Source organism: Anguilla rostrata, chromosome 1, assembly GCF_018555375.3.
Source record: "Anguilla rostrata isolate EN2019 chromosome 1, ASM1855537v3, whole genome shotgun sequence".
In the NCBI taxonomy this organism is placed as follows: domain Eukaryota; kingdom Metazoa; phylum Chordata; class Actinopteri; order Anguilliformes; family Anguillidae; genus Anguilla; species Anguilla rostrata.
The window spans coordinates 66,367,591-66,391,645 of NC_057933.1; the positions used below are offsets into that span (position 1 = coordinate 66,367,591).

General features: G+C 38.6%; 1 protein-coding gene across 1 annotated transcript in view; it reads left to right on the plus strand.

The window, feature by feature from the left end:
* The window catches only part of syngap1b (synaptic Ras GTPase activating protein 1b), a 105,564-nt gene that overhangs the window by 77,949 nt on the left and 3,560 nt on the right, over positions 1-24,055 (plus strand). The window contains 6 exon segments of the mRNA XM_064350922.1: positions 83-514; positions 1,627-1,797; positions 4,353-4,564; positions 10,445-10,517; positions 20,483-20,621; positions 20,624-20,764. Of these exon segments, the coding sequence (XP_064206992.1) occupies positions 83-514; positions 1,627-1,797; positions 4,353-4,564; positions 10,445-10,517; positions 20,483-20,621; positions 20,624-20,764 (1,168 nt within the window).

Sequence of the window (24,055 nt, forward strand, 5' to 3'; positions counted from 1 at the left end):
CACACTCCAGAGTTGTGTAAGAGATGTGAGGCATTGGTTTAATATGGCGACCTTCCAATCACCTTCCTGTTGCCTCCGTCAGGATAATATCCAGCAGCAGCAGCATCTTGGCACCTCTCATTCCTCCTTGGCCACGCCTCCTTCCACCGTTCAGCCAGTTCGCCAGAGCTCTGTAGCTCCTCCTCCTCAGCGTGTCAAATCCCAGACCTCCCACCAGCTTTCGGTCAGTTCAGCTGCCACCCCAGCGCCCCCAGCTAAGGTGCGCCCACCCAGTGGAAACCTTCTACAATCCCCAGAGTCCGGCTTCGGGGTCCGACAGGCACCGCGGCAACAGCTGTCAGTCAAGGACAGCCCCGCCCCTGGTCTGCCACACCAGCAGAGTTCAGTCAGAGAGAGCCAGGCCCCCCAGGGACCACAGGGTGGAGTGACGCAGACCCAACAGCAATCACAGCAGCAGCAGCAGCAGCAACAGCCTCAGCAACAGCACTTACTGAAGCCCTCTATCAGCAAACAGGTGAATGAGAAGCACGTATGCACTAGGTACTTATAGCATAGCTTTGTTAAACAGCTAAATGATCTGTTCCATCATGGATGGCAGTACATTATAAAGGGCTGCAACCTAGGCTTGTAGCCTAAAGGTTGCCAGTTTGATTCCCACATGGGTCACTACTGTTGTAACCTTTAGCAAGGTACTTCACCAGAATTGCTTTATAAATTGATACTGTGCATGTAACGTTGTAATATCTCATATTTGTTATATACTTTATGAATATGAGACATTTTACTTAATAATTTTGCTTTACGTGTACATGAATAAAATTTTCTTTGTAAATACTTATTTGTGATTGTGCACAAATGCACAGTGAGGCAGAGGTACACTACATTTCTTTTAATATTTTCTCTATTTTATGGTCAGTCATTTGGCCTGTTACCAATTTTGACACCCTTTATGCAAATATTTGTTGTTGTTTGTTTGAATAAAGTGTGAATTAAACGATAAATGAATAATATTGAGTATAACAACTGTTATGTATATAATTCAAACAGAGGAACATATATTTATCGTAACTCCCCTGGTACCTTTGTCTAAATCTTTAGTGTTGAGCATTCTCAGACAGAAGGCTAACTGCAGCCAACTGTTGCTTCAAGTATGAGCTGTAAGCCAAGTGTATGTGAGATTAATATTTGGTTTAGCAGACCAAAATAGCAGTGCAGCCTATCCATATGTGACTTATAAGAACAATTCTTATGGGTAATCTTTTCATTATGAAATGCCATGTGCTGTTATATGTAGTCCAAAAATGAGCTTTTGTGTGATTTGGAAAATTAGTGCTACAGCAAGTGCTTCTGGGTGCAAAGAAATAAGAACATGGGTCATTGATGAGGCCGAAGTAGGTTAAAAGCAATTTTACAAGATTTAGCTGTAGTTTTTAGTAAGCATTGCCTTTCAACAAAAAAACAGTATGCCTAATTACCTCTAACTAATCTCTGGCACTGTCAAGCCTTCCAACATTTCCAATCACAATTTTTCAACTATAAAATTGCGGGGATTTTTTTGGTTCTGTGTTAAAGGGTTTGGTTATGATACATGATTTTTATATTTTCATTTGTATTCAATTCTCTCAGGGTTCTCAATCGCCTTCAACCCTAACCCCCAGTCCTGCTTCTGAGCGAACTGTAGCCTGGGTGTCCAACATGCCTCATCTCTCTGCTGACATTGAGAGCTCACGCATCGACCGGGAGGAATTCAAACTCAAAGAGTACTCCAAGAGCATGGATGAATCACGTCTAGACAGGGTCAGTCTGTGTATCCCCTCTTACCTGTGCGTCCCCTGACCCCTAACTGTCTGTCAACCTTTATATGTCATAGTGTGCCATTTTATACATACAGAGCACAATAATACCAAGTAATGTATATCCAGTAATGCAGTACAGTAATTGCAGACTAAATTTATAGAGTATAGAAGTATAATTTGATCCAAAAATGACTATATCACAGTTATTGGTTGGTAAATGTAATATATAATTGCTTGATTTATCACATTGTGGGGTCATGTTTAAGTCATCGCTGCAACACCATTGTGAGTTTTTTCCATTTGCTTTTGGACCTCTGTGGCTTTAGCATCTTTGTCCTCACTTTACAAATCCTTTTGCCCTTTTTTTATCCGGCTTATCCCCCCCCTCCACATCCGCGAGCATGACCCCCGACTCCCACCCACACCACAAAGCTCGGCTTTAATTGTTTAAAAAGTGCTCCTCAATGCTGATCGACATAGCATACTGTGAGGTCACAGCTAGAGATCTGGCATCTCCGAATGACCTGAGTCATGTCTCTTTCATCTTCTGCTTCCCAGTGCAGATGTCCAGAAAATGCAAGTCATGTCTATCAGTGGCGAACAGATGGTGTTAAAAAATGTGTTCATGAATAATTTAGACTGGAGCTGAGGAATGTGATCTTGAACAATAATGAGTCATTGGAAGCAAACAAACTTGAGAGACAGTTTGAGTGTAAAAACAGCTCTGCCCTTCACAGGCCCAGTTAAAATGAACTTGGCGACCTACACACTTCTTAGGCTGTTTTTATTCGTTTTATCCAAAGCACAGGCAAGCACGGTACCTTTACAATGTGTAGCTTCTTTGTTATAAATTGTATGGTTGCTATTTGGTATCGTGGATGCAGGCTTGAATCTACAGTCAGGCACCGATTTTGCACCCATGAATAAAGTTTTGAATCTGCTTCAGTAACCAGACAGAGTGAATGGAGTCACGCGTATACCACTATACCAGCAGCCATAATGCTTTACTCATGGCTGTCTGCTGGAGCTAAGCAGGTGTGTGTTTGGTTATTACCTGATGGAGGACCTCCTAGGACAGAGCTACAGAACTCTAGGTCCTGTGGACCATAGTATCTGCGAGCATTTGCTTCGACCATGCACTAAAACAAACCTGATTTCGCTAAACCACCTCCTTGGTTGAGGATGTAAGCTCATTAGTGAAATCAGGTGGTGTAGCGCGTGGTTGAAGTAAATACCTGCAGACACTGCAGCCCACAGGACCTGGAGTTCAGTAGCCCTGTCCTAGGAGAGCAAGATTGCTGCTTTAAGAGGTGCTGGTGAACCAGTAGGGGGCATCCTTTGCAGTGGACCAAACCGGACCAATGCCCCTGCACAGTGATGGGGGCACTGGGGTGTAGAAGGTGCTATCCAGCGGATGAGACATTAAACCAAAGTCCTGACTCTGTGGTCATTAAAGACCCCATGGGGGTATTGTCCTGGGCTAATTCCCTTGCAGCTCTACACACTTAGGGCTCTATTTTCAAACCATGGTCTTAAAATGAGGTGTGGTCAGGCGCATTGTTGGCGCGTTGCTATCTTGAGGCAGCGGAAATCAATTGCGTGATTGAGCAACAAAAACCTGGTCTTCAGTCAATGGCACAGTATTTTACTGTTATTTTAAGGGTGCATTATTAAGATAGTAATATTCGCCTACATAGGCGGGTGCACAATGCGCAATATGAAAAAAAAAAATACATGCATAATGGTTAGTCATAATATTGGTAATGTAATATTATATTATATATATTAACATAATATTCATAATATAACATTTGGTGGAATCCTGCTGTTGCCGTAGATGGTCTGCTCATTCGCTTTCACTTCGCACACGAGCAGATCTGTTTCCTCTGCAGGGAAGCATACTTTCCTATTACTTAGCAAATCCGCCATTATAATAGCAATCCGCCAAGGTGCAAGCACACCTGGCTTTTAAAGGGAATGAGAGATGACACTCTGATTGGTTTATTTTATGTTACGCCCAAAACACACCCATGATTAATTAAGAGACTAAGTACAACCCCTTTGAACCATGCACCTTACTTTGCACTCAGATTATCCGCCGTTAAACTAGCAAAAGTGGATTTGGACAGGCCCTAAATGCACTTGCGCCATGCACTTTAGAGCATGCGCTTAGATCATTAAAATAGAGCCCTTAGTCTCTGTCATTACTACAAAAGTGAGCAGAGTTCTCAGTTGATCAAACTGGTTAAATTAAAAATATATTTTTTAAAACGATTACAACTAATAAACTGATAAATAAAAAAACTGATTAATAAAAATGAATAAATTCACTGAAGACTTTATGAACTGCAGTAATTCACACATATGGCATTAGGTGGTGCCAGAATTCCAAACCTCCTTCTATGAGGATTTGTCAATCTATATAACATTTTTAGGTTAGAATTGCATTGCAATTCTATATAAAAGTAAATGAATGTTGCCAAAACAAAAACACTGTATGAGCACATGGTAATATATTTGCTTGTTTACCCATCTTTACCTCGCCTTCCCTCTTAGGTACGAGAATATGAGGAGGAGATCCACTCCTTGAAGGAGCGGCTCATAATGTCCCATCGAAAGCTGGAGGAGTACGAGAGGCGGCTCCTCACCCAGGAGCAGCAGACCAACAAAATCCTTCTGCAGTATCAGAACCGCCTGGAGGACAGCGAGAGGAGGCTGCGGCAGCAGCAGGCTGAGAAAGACACCCAAATTAAAGGAATAATCAGCAGGTAAATATAGGGGTGGAGGGTGGAGGACAGAAAGAGACAGAGAGATGTAGAGAGTGAAGAGCTCAAAAGGGTTTAGAGATGGGAGAGGCAACATGTTCATCAAAGACAGAGAAATCAAATATAGCTTTAGGATAATATCTACACACATCTCACTGTCAGATACATTCAGGCTCATTTGTGCAACAATACTGTGATTTTCTGGATGGGTATTATTGGTCAATTGATTCAATGAAAATAAACACATATTTATCAACCATAACAAGGACAGTGAAGTAGTTGCCAGAGCTGATCAGTGTGTTCTGCAGTTAAGATTGTTTTTGTCACGTCTGACAATGCTGTTATTTTGGCAATGTCGTATCTGGCAGTACAGTAATCATAGACTAAGTCAAAAACAAAAAATAAATTGAGTTAAATTCAGTAGTGATTCAGTAGGATGTGAATCTATACTTGTACCTGTGACTGTTACATCTCAGTGTACATGTGTCATGTGAGACGAGAAGAGCATTTTAAAGTCATTCTGAATTGTACAGTATGTAGGCTAGTTTCCAGGTTTGTGTTGGTAAGATAAGATAGAGTTAAATAAATTAATTCTGACATCTGCAGGCACTGTATGAATAACTATGTATGTTGCATATACCTACACGACAGCAGAATTTGTCTTGGGTAAATATAACACAGTAATAATGGGGGCATCTATCCAAACATAGACTCCTTTCTGATCCTTCATTATCTTGCCTTCTGTCTTTTCTTTTGCCTTTCATGTGTGTTCTGTAAGCAGGGGTGGTCTCCAATTCACATATAATGCACAAAGAATAGAGCATAGAGTGAAACATACAATGCTTATATTGCAGCATACAAAAAATCTAACGCAGTAGTGTCTAGCCACTAAACGCCCTCTGCCATAAAGGCTTTTTCCTTCCAAACCCACATAAAAGTATGGCTTTCTGTGCTGCGCTAATCATTGTCGTATGATCTATTATCCATTGTTCATAAGCATTACCAGTGAATTGTCTGGATGTGACCAATATGTGCATAATGTAGACCTAAGGTAATAGTTTTTAAACAACAAAGGTAAAACAACAAACAAATAGATATAAAAACTTACTATGTCATGGAAAGTGTATGGTGAGACATGCTTTTTTCCTGTAAGACAACACCAACATCACCATTCAGTGTCATTCAGTTACAGTAGGATTGATTTAATTCTTTTCAAATCAAAAGGTGATTGGTCAAAATCTTCATGTTTTTCACAGATTTTATATATTCTACACTCCCCATTCACTCTTATAGTTAAGCACATGACAGAGAACTTTTGGTTTTCTTTATGAAAAATTAAATGTATCTTCTTAATTATTGGACAACTCATTTTTTAACTTATGGTTTAGGAGTTAAGTCTATATTCATTGATGTCTTTTACGTTGGGTGATGAAACTGATTAACTGGTTGCTGTATGAGCATGTGCCGGTGTTCCCCTATTGCCATGTAATGTGGACATTACAGGATAGAAAGCGTATAGGGTTGCATCGTAAAGTACATGACCCTAGCCAGATCTGTTTTTCTGTGGCTTGAAATAAGTGACAAAAAGTATAGCTATTCCCATGGAAACACCTTATTATAGACTGATATCTTTATTCATATTCAGGATAACCTCTGAAGATGTTGACAATGTGAGCCCTAACCTGGAAAATGGAGAAAACTGAAAAAGCGGGCATGAAAAAAACAACGTGCAGAAATACCTGCTTCCCCACTCCTCTAATTCTTGTGAACTAGCACCACCTGTCCTTTACAACTCTCCTAAACTGGAGTCTCACTTGAGTGGAAGAGTTTTTGCTTGTGATTTTTTGCTGGTAGAAGAAGTGCTACAATGAGGGGATATTGAAGCAGGAGCATCACTGGATTAAATGCGTTGAAATCAGGGAGAATTCTTTTGAAGACTAGTGTGTGAACTGTTAAGTTACTGCAAAACTATCTGGATAAGGCTGCTAAATTTTTAAGTCATCATCGCATTTCTAAACACTTGGCAGTGCTTGGTGAAAAAGCACAATACAAAGAATGTACTGTAGCTAGCAAGCAGAGTGGAAACATTACTGAAGAACAAGTGAACAATAAATGGCATTGCTAATTACTCACATCCGGATGGATTACAGCAGTAAAACCTTTGAGCCTGGTATGAAGAATGAAAATGGAAACCAAAATAAGGACCCTAGAACATTTATTGGAAGATACCAAATAGAGTTTGCCTTTATAATAAGTTTGATAGTAGCATTGAAAGAAGGTTTGAATTAGATGCGATGTATTTTAAGAACATGTAATGTAACATACTCTGTGACTCTTGATTTCATTGAGATTCAGTGGAGTATCGAATTGGTTATGGTAACTAAGTTTCATTGTAGCATATACATTCAAAATATATTTGAAACAATAACCCCACAATTATGCCAATCACTGCTCTGCTATTTGAGCTAAACATTTGACCAAAGTGACTTTAAGATTCCTGGGGACATGTTTGTGGAAGGTATTTAGCAGGGCACGGTAGCAGTGATGTTTTCTCAGGTGGGATTTGTGTAGAATCCCAGCCCATACATGTTTCTCCGAATGACACAATCAGACATCAAATATTGATCAGACACAAATATTCTTTCACAAATTTTTCCTTAAAGATTGAATTTTAATTGTATTTATTAATGCACCAATAATTGATTGATATTATACTGCACAATCTAAATTAGTGATACACAAGTTATTATGTTGTCTGTTACTTGTAGCCTAATGGAACCTTCAGTACTGTATATGTCACAATCAAGTAGCGATGTGTAGATATATTGTATCATTAAAATGTTGAAAGAAAACAATATTTTCTAAAATAAATCTAGTTTATTGCAATATTATATGTATATTGTTTAAGGTATGCAATAATATGTGTGGAATTTATATAAAGGTAAGCAATCTATAATTGAGTGGGCAACCATTCCCATCTGTTTCAAAGATGGACATAGCAGTCACGAGTGCTCGGCCTGTCTAGTGTCAGGCAACTATATATGAGTAGCAATTGGGTCTTGGCCTAACTGATGTCCATATTGTAGTTACAATTAGTGTCAAGGAAGATTTATAGTTCTACAATTCTCAGGCTTTGTTGAACTTGGTTGTCTTCAAAAGCAAATCAATAGAGATCACATCATGTATAACGAGAGTGTGCTTTTTGTGCTTGATTAAGTCTATAGTGATGCTTGTGAAATTACTCTATCAAAACTCAAAGTCAAAAATGATACAAACAGAAGTATATTTGTGATATTTAGTATATATTAATAATGCTGAGATTAGTTAGATTGATTTGATAATATTTTTTTCTAGTTTTTTATTTAAAAGTTTTTTGTTTTGTTACTTTTTTGACAGTGGCAGAAGGCAATGTGCTGAAAAATATGTGACCCTGGATGTTTCAGGGGGGATTAAACCAAACTGCAGTAATTTCATTTTCCCTTGTGTCACATAGACTGAGGTTCACAGATTATAGACATATTCTCTTACAAAATGTTAGGTTGCATTGTTCAAATTTAACATTTTATTTATCATTTATTATGTTAGTCTTTCATTGTGGAAAATAGAAAAATAAGAGGATTGCCAAGGCTGTTTATAATGCATTGTTAACAGTGGTTGGCCAGTACTTTGCAATATAGGTTATAGCAAAGGTCTTGACATCTTCCAACCTGAGAGTTTCCATCATTCAAATATGATGCCTTGGAATCCTGCTTCCTTTCTGAATTGCACCAACCTCCCAACAGTTTTCCCTGCTATAACAGGTGTTTATAAATTCTCACTTTGCTGTGACTGCATGAAAATCACTCAAGCATAATCCTAGAATAGCCAATATGTTGGTTTTTGTTGCATTTGTCTGTTTCACTCATGTGACCATTTTGTCTTCCATAGGAGTCTTTAAATAATTTGCTAATACTGAATTGTCAGTAATTCATATTGTTAGTGCCTCAGTATCATTTTCTCTGTCTGTAAGTTTGTTTTAATTTGATATTTTCCTTCCTATTTTGTAAAAGAACGCTAAAATGTATTCATGGAATAAAGAGTCCAAACACCAGTGTTTGAAATCTTCACATGTTTGAAATCATTTCATTATTTACAGTATTAATGTTACAATTATATATGTATGTATATATATATATATATATATATATAGCGTGTTTTACTGTATATGGTTTATTCTGAGGAAATATTTTTGGTTCACATTCAGTTCACAATTCACAATAATGAGGGATTGTAAATCAATTCTGATTGTTGGGTATCCTTGCACATAAAATGCCCTTACGAGCACATGATTTTATGATTTCATTAATCGTATTCTACGCTTGAACGATCACACTTTTATTGAAATGTTTTCTGCCAACCTCCTTCCCTGAAGTTTTTTTTTCCCCCTTTCATTGTTAACCTGCATCATTCCGAGAGGTGGTTTGAAGGTGTGCACTGTTGCGCCAAGCAAAAGAGATTGGGAACCGTGTGCTTCCCTTGTTGACACAGCACACCTTCACGGGCAGAGAGAAGTACTGAGCACCACTGCTCCATTCAAATGAGTCTAACGGTAGCATGACAACTTTAAGCACTTTTTCTCTTTCGGGACATTACAAAATGTGTCAAGATATTACCACAGTGCCACAGAGAATGAAACCATTTAAGACGCGCAATCACTAGATGATTATATTCCGCAAATTATACTAGAACACACTCTCATTAAACCCTGTCAAAACTAGATTCAGTTTGTCCAAGCATTAAGTTGAGTGTAAGATAAAAGAATACTACAATCTAAGAAAATTCTAGCCCTCCAAATGAAACACTGGCCGCACAAGTATGACTGCTAATGTTTTCAAGTATAGATTCTGGTATGTTTGATCCTAGATTAGCCAAACTAAGTTATTTGCATGTGGCACTGGATAACAAACTCAGTAAGTTCTGCAAAGTTTAAATAAAGCACAGTGGCCGTGTTCCTTGAATATGATTGGTGCCTCTTTTCTTCATTGAGCCACCACTCCACCTTTTGAAATCCTCAAGTCATTAACACAAAAATGAAAGTATTAGTTTCATGCAGGAAATAGTAAGATATATAGTCACTTTCGAGAATGCTTTCCATAGTGTTACAAACTAGAAAACCGAGTAAGTGTGAGCTATAAAATACAGACAGAAAATAAGGGGCACATATTGCAACAATTACTGGTTTACAGCCCACCGCGTGAACTCCTCTAATCAGATTTCACTGCTCGTGCCATCAAAGTGTTTCAGTATGCATGTTCCAGTACCGCGTAAGACGTCATTCGGACAGTCATTCATCCAAGTTTTGTCAATTATATATCAGTTCAATGCATTTTTCACCCGGCACATGTAGATCTGGATGATGATGCAAGGATAGTAGTTTTATCTGTGCGTGCCATATCTGATAACGTTTGAGGACTAACGAGGGAAAACATGAATGAGAAATGAAATGAACACCATTGGGAAAATGTGATTTGTCTCCTGAATGGCTTCTGTTCTGTTTCCACTTCACAGACCTGTTTTACATTGTGCTACAAGGACATCAGCATGAAAAAATTCATATTATGAACAATTTTTATGGACAAAAATCAAGAAAAGCACCCAGGTCATTTTCATAGGTTCAAAGCACTCTTTATCATTCCAAAGGATTAATAATGCACAGATGATGTGGAAAAAGATGTTCGGATGTCTGTAAAATAACACGCCGTTTCTGTCGTGCTCGATGCACCAGGAATGTAATCTGCATGTGCTGCAATGGACTTGTCATATTAACTCTCTGTCCTTCTCTCTCCAACCCCGTCCCATCTCTCTCTCTCTCTCCCCCTCTCTCTCTTTCTCTCTCTCTCCTAGGCTTATGGCTGTTGAAGATGAGTTGAGGGGTGGGGCTGTTTCTGATCTCAAGCCCAGAATGTTCGCAGACCAGGTCTGTTTTCTGAGTCCGTATGTTTCTCTGACTGCATGGATAGATTTTTCCAACCATGTCTGTGTGTTGGTCTTTCCAGTTTGTTTGGAGTCTTCATTCACTTTCACTGTGTGTGTGTGTGTGTGTGAGTCTGTCCATCTGTCTGTGTCAGTCTGTTCAAAATGACCCTGCTGTTTGAATGAGTTTATTTTCCTTTCTGTTATTCAGTGTGTGCCATTTCTTCTGTCACTGCAGATACGGTTGTAACGTTACTCAGAGCTGTCTGTCTCAATTTATTCATCTCTGCGTCTGGTTGTCAATATGACTTAACTCCTGTATTTACGTGTACTTTAAGCGGCGATTCAATCCAACCCCAAAGTGATTTGCTTTCAGTAATTTAAGTAATTTCAGTAATTTAAAGTAGTGTTGCTTTTTGACATGATTTGCACAGTATTTAGATCATTAGTATTGACTTGATATATGGAAAAGTCTTGCTAGTGATATACAGAATTGTTGCACTTCCTTTAATTATTGAAAGCTAAGGCCAAACCAGTTTACGGTTGGATATATTTGCCTAATGTTTTCCATTTTCTTCCCCGTGCCCCCGCTTCTTCCTCCATCACTCAAATCAGATAACGTCACCTCCAATCATAAGTCACCTGTCAGAAACACATGCTTATTGTCTATGTCTGACTGTTTCAGTAACTGTTCTATCTCCACAGTTTAAGCTGTTTGGGTGCTTACTCTGCTTAGATCATTTCAGTGCCTTCAACATTGAAAGATTAGAATTTGTCACTCAGATACTTTGTGCAAATGGAATGGCTTTTTCCAGACCTTAGCCAAAACTGACATTAAAGAGGAAAACTAACATGAATGCATTGTCTGTCAGTCTTATAAAATGCTTAAACAATTGAACAGTTTAGATATTACATCAAAGTTCATTCTGCTGGACTGGCAAAGATGTGGAAAGGGGAAGACACTGGGACTATGTGTGAGCTGAAAAACCACTGGGTGGTACTGTTTCATTAATGAGCGGATATCTGCATGAGAGAGAGAGTGGGGAGAGGGAGCCAAAGCAAAGCTCAAAGCAGAAAGTAAGCTCCACAGTGGAGCAGAGAGTAATGCTAGGTCAGCTGACCAAGGACATCCAGGCCCTTTAGTGTTTGGGTTTGCTGAAAGGTGACAAATCTTATGGTCGCCATTTCAAGACGATGCTGACAGGTGTGTTTGGCTGTTTTTGTCTTTCCTTTATGGAAATTCATACTCACAGCTTGTTGGCATGCCTTGGAACCATTTCAAAAATGTGCATTTGTGAAGGAATATAGACTCACAAGATTTGTAAGGGAAAGAAATCAAGAGATTATTAACATGCCACAGATAACTTCAATGGTCATCATCTATTTTATAACCAGCCCGTCTATGCTGTTGCTATAGCATCTTTGTGTATAGAGGTCATTGCTGCGTCTCATTTTGTGGTGTGCTGTAGCATGTATGGGAGGGCTGTTTCCCTGCTCTCTGCCTGCTCTGTTTTCAGTTTGCACTTTGACTAGGTTTGGGGACCTGTGTATTAATTACATTATGTGTAATGTGCTGTGTGTGTGTGTGGATATGGATACTGTGACGTCTTTCCCAGGACCTGTCTGTATATATTAGAGAACTCTGAACCCTGAAAGGGTGAGCTGGGTGAAGACATGCTTTTCCATTTTTGAAGTTGAGCACAGAACAGCCTTTTTGTTTCAACAACTGTTTATCAACAATATCTACACTATTACGTGCCAGCCTTTTATATGTTTCTTCTGGCAATGCATTTCATCTGTTGTGTTTTTAGATTATCTGTGGTATCTTACTGGTGACTGAGTTTATGGTGACTGAGATTTAAATTTTTTGACCCCACAGTCACATGCTCTGTCTCTGGTTGGTAGGCAAAGCTGATTTGAGCCAAAACTTCACTTACTGGTGGTATGCTTGAAATTGGATGGCTGTCACGTTCACACAGGAATTAATGATACCTAGGAGCTGCGCAAGACTTACTTAATTTTCTAAAGCAGGATATGATATTACCATATTCACAAATTTAAAAAATGGTTGCTGGTTGATAATAGAAGGAAACAAACCTGATTAAGCCAAGCTATTATAATATACATGTGATATCAGAGCCCATTGGTACACTGGATGTGATAAATCATAATTTAATTTTCATGTAGCCTGTTGTGTCAGCATACAGACTACTGTCGATATTTAGTTGAAGTTTATTGCAGTAGTGATCACATTCTAATTAGTAGAATGAATGAGCAAATGAACAAATCCCCTGACTGTTCATATTGAACCTTAGTATAGCCACACATTTCTTTACTAAGCTGTTATAAAGGTCAACAGCTTCCTTTTATTCCTATTCTATGGAAAATAGTTGAATTCTCTCTTAAGATGTATAGTTTTAATAGTCATAAAGACAAAGCAGAGAGAATATCTGTAACTCCTTCTGAAACATTAAATTGTTTTCTGAGTAGATGGAAATCAGTACTTTACAGTATTCCCATGTGGGTTAATGACTTTTTAGAGACACTTATGTAAAGTTTGTATAATGTGATATAAACCTTAATTTACGGAATATTTTTGAATGTTGTTTTTTCATTAATTGCCTGTTTTTGATAGTCTAAGACTTAGTCCAAGTTTCACTATTATTTAACATTCATTATTTATTTATTTGAATCTTGCTCTAGTCTATGGCAACCAACCCTGTCTTCATTTCCAAGAAGTTATTAATATCTACAGTCTAAGTTACTGAAGCCATTGATGTCACGTAACTAGAAAAGGTACTAGAGAATGACCCAACGAGCTGACATGTATCTCAACTACACCATGGAATGTTTAAAATCAGGTTACAGAGAAAGTTTTTTCAGTTTTCATAATCCCACCTTGAGAACTGATGTGCACTAGAGAGTATACTAAATGCAGCAAGCTTACTTGAAGGGGACTGAAAAAGATATCGCTACATATTTAATTTGAGAACATTGTGCTATTTGGACAGTAGGCATGTAGGTAGACAAAACCTTTTGTGGCTGTTGTTTTATTTCCTTGGGTAGCTTTACCTTATAAATATCACTTTGATAATCTATTAATTAATACATTTGTAATTGAAGAGGCTGTGCCAGTTTGTTGCACATTACTAGGAATGGGGATACAGTGCAGACAAACCTAGTGTAAGTGATTTAGTTACAGAAGTAGGATAAAATGTATTAATAAGTAAATATGTGAGTGCTTGTTGTCTCTCAAAACATAAAAAGTACCCTTTGCATGTTTTTCATGACAACTTTATATTTGTTTATGTTCTTTTCCTCCATGTGGGTTATGTTTATCTGATTATCATATTTGAAGTTTTTTTCATTGTGTTGTGTGTACATTGTGTTGTTATGTGTACATGTTCATATTGCTTGTATCGTGTGTTGTTCTCTCTCTCTCTCTCACTGTGTGTGTGTGTGTGTGTGTGTGTGCGCGCGCGTGTAGGTGTGTGTGCGTGTCTGTGTCCTCACCTCATTAAATGTTTGTGTCTCTGTGTTTTGCATCTGTCTTTTGGTATATTTAGATTATTTTTGTTTGTAATTCTGTGTTAGTGAGCCTTTCAATGTTATAACTGAAGTTTTGTTCAGTTTCTATGTCTTAGTGCATGTTTCTTGCAACCACTCTCAATCTGTATCTCAATCTGTAATTCTCTTTCTCTGACAGTATGTGTGTGTTGAAAACCATGAATACTCACATGCCACATGAAGTGGCATGTCCTCTGTCATAACCTCTGTCATAACCCAAAATTTAAAATAGTTCAGAGTGATTGTGGATGTGGATTTATTCAGCCATAGTGTGTGCAAATGTGAATGACACATCACCAGCATGTAAATGTCCACCAGCTCACCACTATGCATCACATTCCATTTTATTTAAATTGGTCATCTTCAAGCATGGCAGCGTTGTGATTGGTTATTTTGGCCTAGCAGCATGAATACGATATTGCAGGTGCTTCCAGGAAGCATTTCTAATAGATAAGGTTCTTTCATGTGTGGATTCTTTTTCATAGTGTATGTATGTGTGTGTGGGTGCCAGTTATTCTTGGCTTTGGAAAATCCACAGCTTTCCCTTCCCCTCCGGTACTTTTGCACAGACACACCCTCCACCCCTCCCTACTTGCTCCCTGTCTCTCTCTCTCCTCTCTGTGTTGATGAGATACGGTGATTTCTCTTAGGGGAGGCGGCAGTCCATCCTAGTGCAACCCCGTCTTGCGCCTGTCCCACCCCGAGTACACAGGTAATATACAAATAAGTAAACACCTTGCTGTCACTCACAAGCTCAATATATACATGCTGCCGTGTTGTGACATGCACTGTATGCACATCTCTGTCTACGTAATGTGCTCCACGGATGCATATTTACACACGGACCAACCCAGGGCACAGACTGATCCATTTGACCACAGATAGCATGAAGGACTGACTTGTGCTGACAGCTGAAGCTTATTCATAGACTATATGTATATAGTCTATGAATATATGTATAACACTGTAAAGATAGACATTATATAATTTCGTAATACTGAAGTTGCAGCATTACAAGGCTATATAGTGCATTCCATGAAGGTTATGAAATCAGCAGGAATGTAATGTTCAGTAAATGTTAATGACCTGTACATTTTCCATAAGCCATGAAGAAAAGTTTTACCATTGACCCGTACTGAATGTTGAAATCAATATTCATACTGAAGCGGAAACTCACTTTGACCAATCCAAGGTTTCAAACTGCTTCGCCAACGTTAAAAGCACAACACTGACCGCAATACTGACCCATGTACAGTATTGCACAGACTCAGCAAAACAATAGTTACACACAAACAATGCTCAGATATTCATGCTGGCATATGCACACAAGCAGATATGGAGATTTCCCACAATGCGTTGCATTTCAAAACTAGGTACCAGGTAATATCCAGCCAGACATTGCCATTTTACCATTCAGTGGGTGATATTACAGACTAATGCCTTTAATTATTACACTTTTAACAAATGCTGCTAATTCAATGAATAGCTTGAGCAAATCTCTTTTATTCCATTTTGTTTCTTTTTCCAATGAATGCTAAACTATCTTTATTGAACAGGGGAGTTTATATAATCTGCATTTATTTCAGGCACACATGAACAGTATACCTGTACGTATTGATTCACTGGCACATATGTATTATGCATACTACATTTTTTTTTACAGACACTGACAGGTTACATGCACACAGACGGACAGAGGCTGTAGAAAGACAACTCAAAAGATATGACCAACTTTCTGACCAAAATAGATGCACAGACCTAACAAAATTGAATGCACAACCCTCGCACTACTGGATGTACAGTATGCACAAAGTACATGCACATTCACACAGAAAATCCCCGGTTATTGCTGTTATTAATGGAATGTTGTCAGTGTTAATAATTCAAGTGAACAAACCCCATTAATTTGCTTTTCTCTGTATGACTTGTGCTTCTTTGTCAGTTAAGCGGGTCATTATTCATGCTTCGCTTGCTGGTATAAGTGTAAATCAAACCAATATTTTGATTTTTTGGGAGCGAGTGTTGGTTTTTTATTTTTTCCCCAGAGAAAATTGAGATGTCTATACCTATTATGCTGGTAGTTTCTTATTGGTTTACCCGCTCGATTATATGGTCAGATTTTGGGGAAATCCTGTATAAATGTGAACTGCTCAGGAAAATTTCAGTTGAATGGGTTCTAGAATGTACATGCAGCCAACTGTTCGATGTTTCCAAATATGTAAATGTTTTAAACATGATTTATTGTAGCAAAAAATTCAACCGATACTTTTAACACACATTCTTAACTGCAATGCTTGACTGACACTGTTGCCTTACCATTATATAGAAATTTTATTACACACTGGAAAATAAAGCACACAAACACACATATATGCATGCACATGTGCAGATGTATACATACAGATATAAACACACCTTCATTCATCCAAACACAGACAAATATACACTGTAAAATGTTGAGTGCTAATTCAACTCAAACAGTGTTAGAGTAATTCAACTCTTTAACAGATAACATTTGGTCCCACTCTGGAATGTGGGACCAAATGTTATCTGTTAAGAGTTGAATTAACACTGTTGAATTAACCATGGACGTTTTACTGTTACACACACTGCATTTTTTCTCCAACATGTATATCTCAGCCTTGGTCCTATAAAACACGTAATCAAATAAAGGCCTCCTAATATCCATTTAGTTGAATTTAGATCACCAAACACAGATTATGAAGTTATGGGAAATCTCCGTATCGAACATGATATCCCCCTCAGAAGAGAACATTTATTATGTATGTATGTCTGTTTGCGTGTGATGCCTATTGTATGTAACAGTTGCAGTGTCATTGTTTCCTCATTGTGCCTTTGAGCCAAGTATTTGTTAATGTGTATGTGTGTCCCTGATCATGTCCAGTTGTGGGAGATAAGCAGTAGCATTATTCAATTCCCTTTCACTCAAAAGTGAAATTTGAATTCCTGGGTGGGAGCAATGAAAGTTGCCAAGAATAAAATGGGGTAGATGGGTGAAGTTCAATAGTATGTCTTTGTGTTTGTCTCACTGTCTTTGTCACTGACCATACTCACAATTCAGCCAGCGCTGTAGTATTACTACAGTCAATGTTTTGTTAGCGCTTTTGTGTGTAATGGCCTGACCTGTTCAACCCGCTCCCGTTTGTACATGTTCTTACAGTTTTACAGGATAATCTTGCACCCTCATTACTTGGGTATGGTGAAAGACTGTCAGTTCCAGGTTTAGTCTGGCAGGAGAAAAATCACTTGATCTACCAGCTAGTCTGTGTGTCACAAGTTTTGAAGAGAGTGTAAATGCAAGTCTCATGATTCATCTGCCTCTCAGTGAGGGAGTAATACATTGGTCTGTCAACCACTTAGACAGTGTGATAATCTGTCATTCAGTTAGAGTGTAGACTAATCTCTCAGCATGCTTGTCATTTGGTTTGGTATGCAGGTGAATTATTTCATGAGTCACTCATTCATAGAATAAGTCTTCTTGGTTGTAAACAGATCAACAGAATCAAAATTACTCCCTATCAGGAAACTACCACTCCAGACTGAGATTAACACATTAATGCTAATCAGTGTGATATAGTATCATTAGAACGGTGAACCATTTTGGTGGTTGATTTTGGTATATTGCTGTGCTCTAGGTTGTGCCAAACCATGATCAAGTACTGACAGTGACACTTCTACAGTAAACTTTAATGCCCATATGCCTACTGGTACAGTAGCATTGTAAAGAATGGGGGTGTGCATCTCAAGGTAATGTGTAAGTGCTGAAACTCATGTTTTACAAGGTTCTGAGTGAGAAGAGAAAAAGTCCGCTGATCCAGTTCTACTGTAACCATCATTATAAGTACATCAGAAAAAAAGAATGAACACTTGCTCTAGACAATGGCATTATATACCCACAGCACAACTCCCACTGAAATATTTGAGTGAATGTTAACAGTGCTGACCTTTCTTAACAGAACACACTTGAACATATTCTCTCCTATCTTTCCTTCCCTCCAGTACTTTGTTCAAACAGAAAGGGGTCATTTTATGGGTTATCAGTGACTTGAAAATGGCTTTGAATGTCCAAACAGTTAACTATGTATATATCTATACATATTTACAAACACATACACACAAGCCTGACTGGTCAAACAGCATTGGAAACAGGGAGTAGCATGTACAATTATACCTTAACAATATCATCTGTATTATCACCGACAGAAAAGCTGCCCTCTTTATATCCACCATGGTTCATTTTCCCACATCATATGCTTTAGTGACAGCAGTGACTCTTTTGATAGTGACTTGTTTTGGTCTTGTACTCACCGTTTCATGTCTGTGATAATGCAGAGCTTGTTACTGATTAGCAGTAGTTGGCCATGCTACTTCCAGTTTCCTGCTGGTTGAGTTGACCAGTCATTCTATAACTCTCAGGTTTGTATCTCTGAGATATAAATATATATACACTATCTATTAAGATTTTCTGAATAGTGACTGTTTAGTAGCAATTTAATAGACATTTAATGCCATATTTCAATCTACACAGTACTGCACTGAATTAACCAAATGTTTTCTTTCCCACTGCTCTGATACAGACTTCATTGAATTGGACTGGACATGACGGCTTGTACAATGAACTTGCTTAGTTAATAACTGAAATCACAATCGTATTGCCAATGATGTTACCCTACGCCATATGTAGGTAAGAATAGCTGACAAGACCAAATAAAAGCTTTGTCTCATCCACTAATCACAAATTATAACTTGGTTCTTCATGGAAGATTTTATTTTGAGCAGAGGAAAGAAGACGTTGAGTGAAAGGAATGTTGCTGCTGAGCAGGCCTCTAAATTTCTGATCAGTGGGTTGGACATAGTTTTGATTTGGTTTGAAGATAAGTCTTATAGAAACATTTATAGTTACAATATAGTGTTAACATTATAATAATATATGTATATTTGTTTCAGGGTAAATTTCTATACAAGTCTTCACACCTGTGTCAATACTATTATGATATAGTATTATTCTGAAATATTCAAATATTCTAATTCGTCATTTGAAACAATGTTACCTCATTTAGTGAAAAGTTTTCATTTAGTCATGCTTTTGAATGAGTTAATTTAATTCTAAAAAGAAAGTCTGAGGTGTATTTATGTGCATGAGACAAAATACAGAAATGCTCCTTTGGAACATGTGAATAGATCTCAAAGCATGGTTCTGTACAATGAATTTTCTGTTATCCCAATAAAAACCCACTTAAAATAGGTTAAAGGATTATACTCATATTAAAGGTTACCCTCATATTAGCAGGGATTATCCCATTGCTGTTAATATAATTATTTTGTGAAATCTTTTTTTTTTTCCAACAAACTGACAGTTTAATGAAAGATGCTGTAATGAATGCCATTGACCAAGCCTTTGTTTGAAACTATGCATTGCTGGACTGTTTTGACTTGTTTTGACATCCATCCATGCTGACATACTAGTAGTCCATCATGTGCTCTACAGCATCTTGAGAAGAATACAGAATACACTGACCTGTTTGTCAGCCCCAGATTTTTAATCCCGCCCATCCCTTTCTTTTTCTCTGTCCCCCTTTCCCTCTTTTATTCTTTCCATCCATTGGTTGTACTTCACTATACTTTGGAACTCATGTTTCTCTCTTTCTTTCCTGCCATTTCTTAATTTTCCTTTCCTTTTGCACAATCTACTTCTCTCTTTCTTCTACATTCCCCAACCCATTACCACTTTCTCTATATCCATCATCCCACCTCCACTTCATTCCTTCCAATCAACTCTCTAAATGTCCCTTTAATTACCTTACAACCTTAAACTCCAATCACCACTCAACTTTACACTCCAAACACTGATTAACCTTTCCCTCCAATCACCTCTCACCTTACCCTCCAATTACTTCTAACCTTCACCCTTCAATTACCACCTGACCTTACCTTACAATGACCTCTCTATCTTTCCCTCAAATCATTTATCAACTTCACTTTTAATTTTCTCTGAACCTCACCTATCACTTACTTTTCTACCTCACTGTCCACCTCAACCTCCTACCACCATCCTCCTCTCATTCTTACCCTCCACTTACCTCCCTGTCCCCCACATTCTTCCATGTGAAACTCATTCATTCTATTTACACTTTTTTCCTCCTCTGCCTTCCCTCTTTTACCCCATTACTGCTCTTTAACTTTTGTCTTTGTCTCTTCTATACTCTCTATTTCTTGAACTGCTCTCTTCACCCCTACTCCCATACTCTCACTCCATCTTTCTTTCTCTCACCTCACTCTCTTTTGCCTCCTCTGGCTCTCTTTCCCGCCTTTCTCATGCCCTTTGGATTTCCCCACACCCCCTCTACCCTGCCCCCTCCCTCTCTGTCTCTGTCTTGCTAGGAGGAGCAGTTTTCCTCCCTGGGTTCTTCAGACCCCGGTGTGAATGCGGGAGGAGGAGAAATGACCATCCTTCCTGGCTCTGGAGTCTCTTCCTCGGGCGTCTCCTCCGCCAGCTCCCCCTGGAATGGAGTCCTCCCCTCACCCTTAACTCCTCCTCCTCTCCCCCTCCTCATCTGAACCTCAACCAGAATGGAGAGCTTGGCGGCAACCAAACGTCCTCCCCAGTGACAGCCGCCATAGCCCCTGGGACCACGGCAACAACAAGATCAGGAGGGGGAGCAGGTCAATAACAGACCCAATCAAATCAGAGAGAGAAGAAAATAATATCAAGGGTTCCCTTATCTTCATGCATTTCTTCCTCTTATTTATGGAGGCAGAAAAACATGGCATTCTTTCCCCTCTTTTTGTGCCAAAGACAGAGAGAGGGGGGACCCAGGGGGTGCGCACACTGTAAACACTACATACTCACACAAAAAAGGGCTATCCAATTGACCTGATCTTACCAGTTTGTGTTTTTTCATGGTCAAAATGGGCTTTGGTCAGTATCTGTGTTGCAGGACAGGATAAAGGTCCCTTCTTTAAAGCTCTTTGGATATCATGGGGTCTTCTTATATGCTAACTGAGATATCTAGGTCCAAGTAGTATGGACCTGCCAAATAAGCAATATGGGCTAATGGTTCTCCATTATTTAAAAAAAAATATTTTTCTTCTATACATTTTGTGTTATTAAGTGGGGTTTATTGTCAGGACATTGACTTGTTAAATACTATTTATCATGAGTTAATACATCTTTCACTGGCAGCAGAAAATCTGGTATGAACCAGTGCAATGAATGGTTGTACTTAAGCCCCCCCAATTCATTCATGGTCATTTTGCATGTGTTATCCCATGATTCCTTGAGTAAAGAAGCAGGGCTCATTCCTGTCCTGAAAATGCCAGCTCTCAGATTCCATTGTTTGAGACATAGTCATGTGGTCTGGCTTTCTCAGTGCCTTTTAGTATCTTCTAACAGGGTTTTCAAATAAAAAGCAGTGATGTTACCATCAAGAGTCACAGTTTATCATGGTTTAACAACACAGGGTAAATAGACTTTCAAGAGGCTATTCTGTGAATGCAAAGCAGCCTTGAGTGGAGAGTGATATTTAAAAGAGTGGAGTTTAGTGTCTGTGGGAAGGAGGATATAGCGTGATTTTATGTATTTGCCTGAAACACCTTCAGAGAACACTGATGTTCTCAAATGGTACTTGAGGACTGGACTTCACTTAACTGGACTGGACTTGTGCAAAGTTTTCTCTTCTCAATCTCAGAACCAATATGTGATGAACCGGTGCTACATAAACATACAGTGCCATTTCCAACATAAAACTGTCTCATAGTACTGCCTCTCTCATATATTTCTTCCTGTCTAGCTGTTTTTTTTCCACACTATCCTTCATGCAATATAGGTTATTATTTCAGTGTTTGAATGTAATCTCATTGTCTCTGTGTTTGTCTCTTTGTGTTGTGTATGTGTGTGGTAAGATGAGGAATGGGGGATTCTGGGGTGTGTTCAGTGATTGTGTGTGTTGAACTTTGTCAAGTCTTAACTGTGCTTCTACCAAAACAAGTTTAAGGATATAAAAACATAAAGAATAATCATGAGGTAAGGTGGGGTAAAATGTCCAATTATAGATGCTGTGGCTTTTTGAGTAATACAAAGGGAACCCCACTTTAACCGAAATGCCTATCTACAGGGATATAGCAAAGTCAGTCTTCACTTGCAGGAACATCCACCCAGGATCAATGTTCAAGCAGCAGAGAAATTATTGAGTCATAGGCCTGATCATATCCAGTGCTCACTTAAACTTTTTTACATGGCAAACAATGGTACAATTCTTTAAGATATGTAAAATAGGAATATGTAATATTTACTCATTGAAACCTGAATCAGAGATTTTTGGTACTACAGCAGAAGCCTTTAGAATTTAGTGTTAATATTCAAATAGTAGTTATTCCAAGACAGGACAGAGGAACTTGTGGTTGATCAGTCATCTTTGACAGTGAGTTATTGTCAATCACTATGGTAAAGAAAGTTCAGGCTTGTATTTTACCAAAGAATATGAGCTTTCCAAGACAAGTGTCTTGATTAGTACCTTTTTTACTTGCACAAAGTCTAGTCAAGTCCTGCAAACAGGAATGCATCTTTTAATTAATGAGAATATGTTTGGGGTGTGCTGTATTTCCAGCCAGTAGTACCCTGTAATATTATCTGGCCTAACTGGAAACTTGACTTATATATGGTTTGGAATTCCTCCAAGGAAAACAAGGTGGCTTTTGAACAAGGTGTTGGTGGGCTTGAAGGTGGCACCACCCCCAATGACTAATTCAACCCAACGCAATGACAGACACCCAAATGCCAATGTTTGGGACCCTGTACTCTAGCATTATGCTGTAGCCTTATGCTGTATCTTTCAGCTGATGGATTAGACTAGATTTGATTTGGTTTTTGTGGAGGTCCTTTGGCACACTTGTCTGAGTGGTGGCCCTCACGGCCCTGCTAAATTCCAAACCTGTCCTTCTCAGGCCACCGCTCCTCAGCTGATGTGACAGAGACATACTAGTGGTGCATAATGTGAATTCAAAGCTGACAGAAGGTGCTGTACTTAAGGACTTATTACTTCTTCAAGGTCTAAATTATTTGTCCACGCTGCCTTTGTCAAAGCTTGTCTTTCAGTGTTGTTTTTTGTTGTCGTTATCCTTCTGTCACAATCTTATTTGTGTGCAGTACATTACAGTCTGTGTTTGGAGATGGGTCTGAATTCCTACTTAACCTGTGGCATTTTCCCATAAACCATATGCAAACTGACATGCTCATTTGTCAGAGTACTCCGTACAAATTGTGTAGGCCTTTTGAAGTGATTTTGAATTGGATCAGTTTTGATTAGCCTGTCCTGCTCTTGGGTATGGGAGCTATGCCACCCCCAGCTGGAGCCAAATGCCAGTCATTATTTGCTTATAAATCCATAGCCATAGATGTTTATTTCAGGCAAGACATGTGTCTTCACCAATGTTTTGCAGATCCATGTTGTGATGTGACACAAACACACACACACGCACACACACACACACACAAACTGCATTAATGACTAAATTGCAAGTTACATCGTATAAACAGATTCACACCAGTCTGACAATTACGAATAAATGTTCCACAAGAAAATGTGGCATTTGGTTAATAAGTTAATAATCTCTGAAATAACATTTGAGCAAGAAAGTCAGGCTCATGTGCAGTGATTTATGTCCGATCACATGGAGAACTGTGTATGTCCGCATAGAAACTGCAATGTCAGGACTGATCACTTGAGTAAAAAACTACAGAATAGTGCCTACAAAGAAAAAGGTTTTCAAATGCAGAAAGATTTTGACATTAGTTGGACATTTTGGCACACATGCACATTACAGTGCATGTAACAATGCTCCTGTGTTAATGTGCCCAAAAGAAAATATAGTGAGAAATACAGTAAGGAAGCACATAAGAACATATGAGATGCTGCAGAAAAACATTTTCATCTGCCATGCTGCCAAATATATACA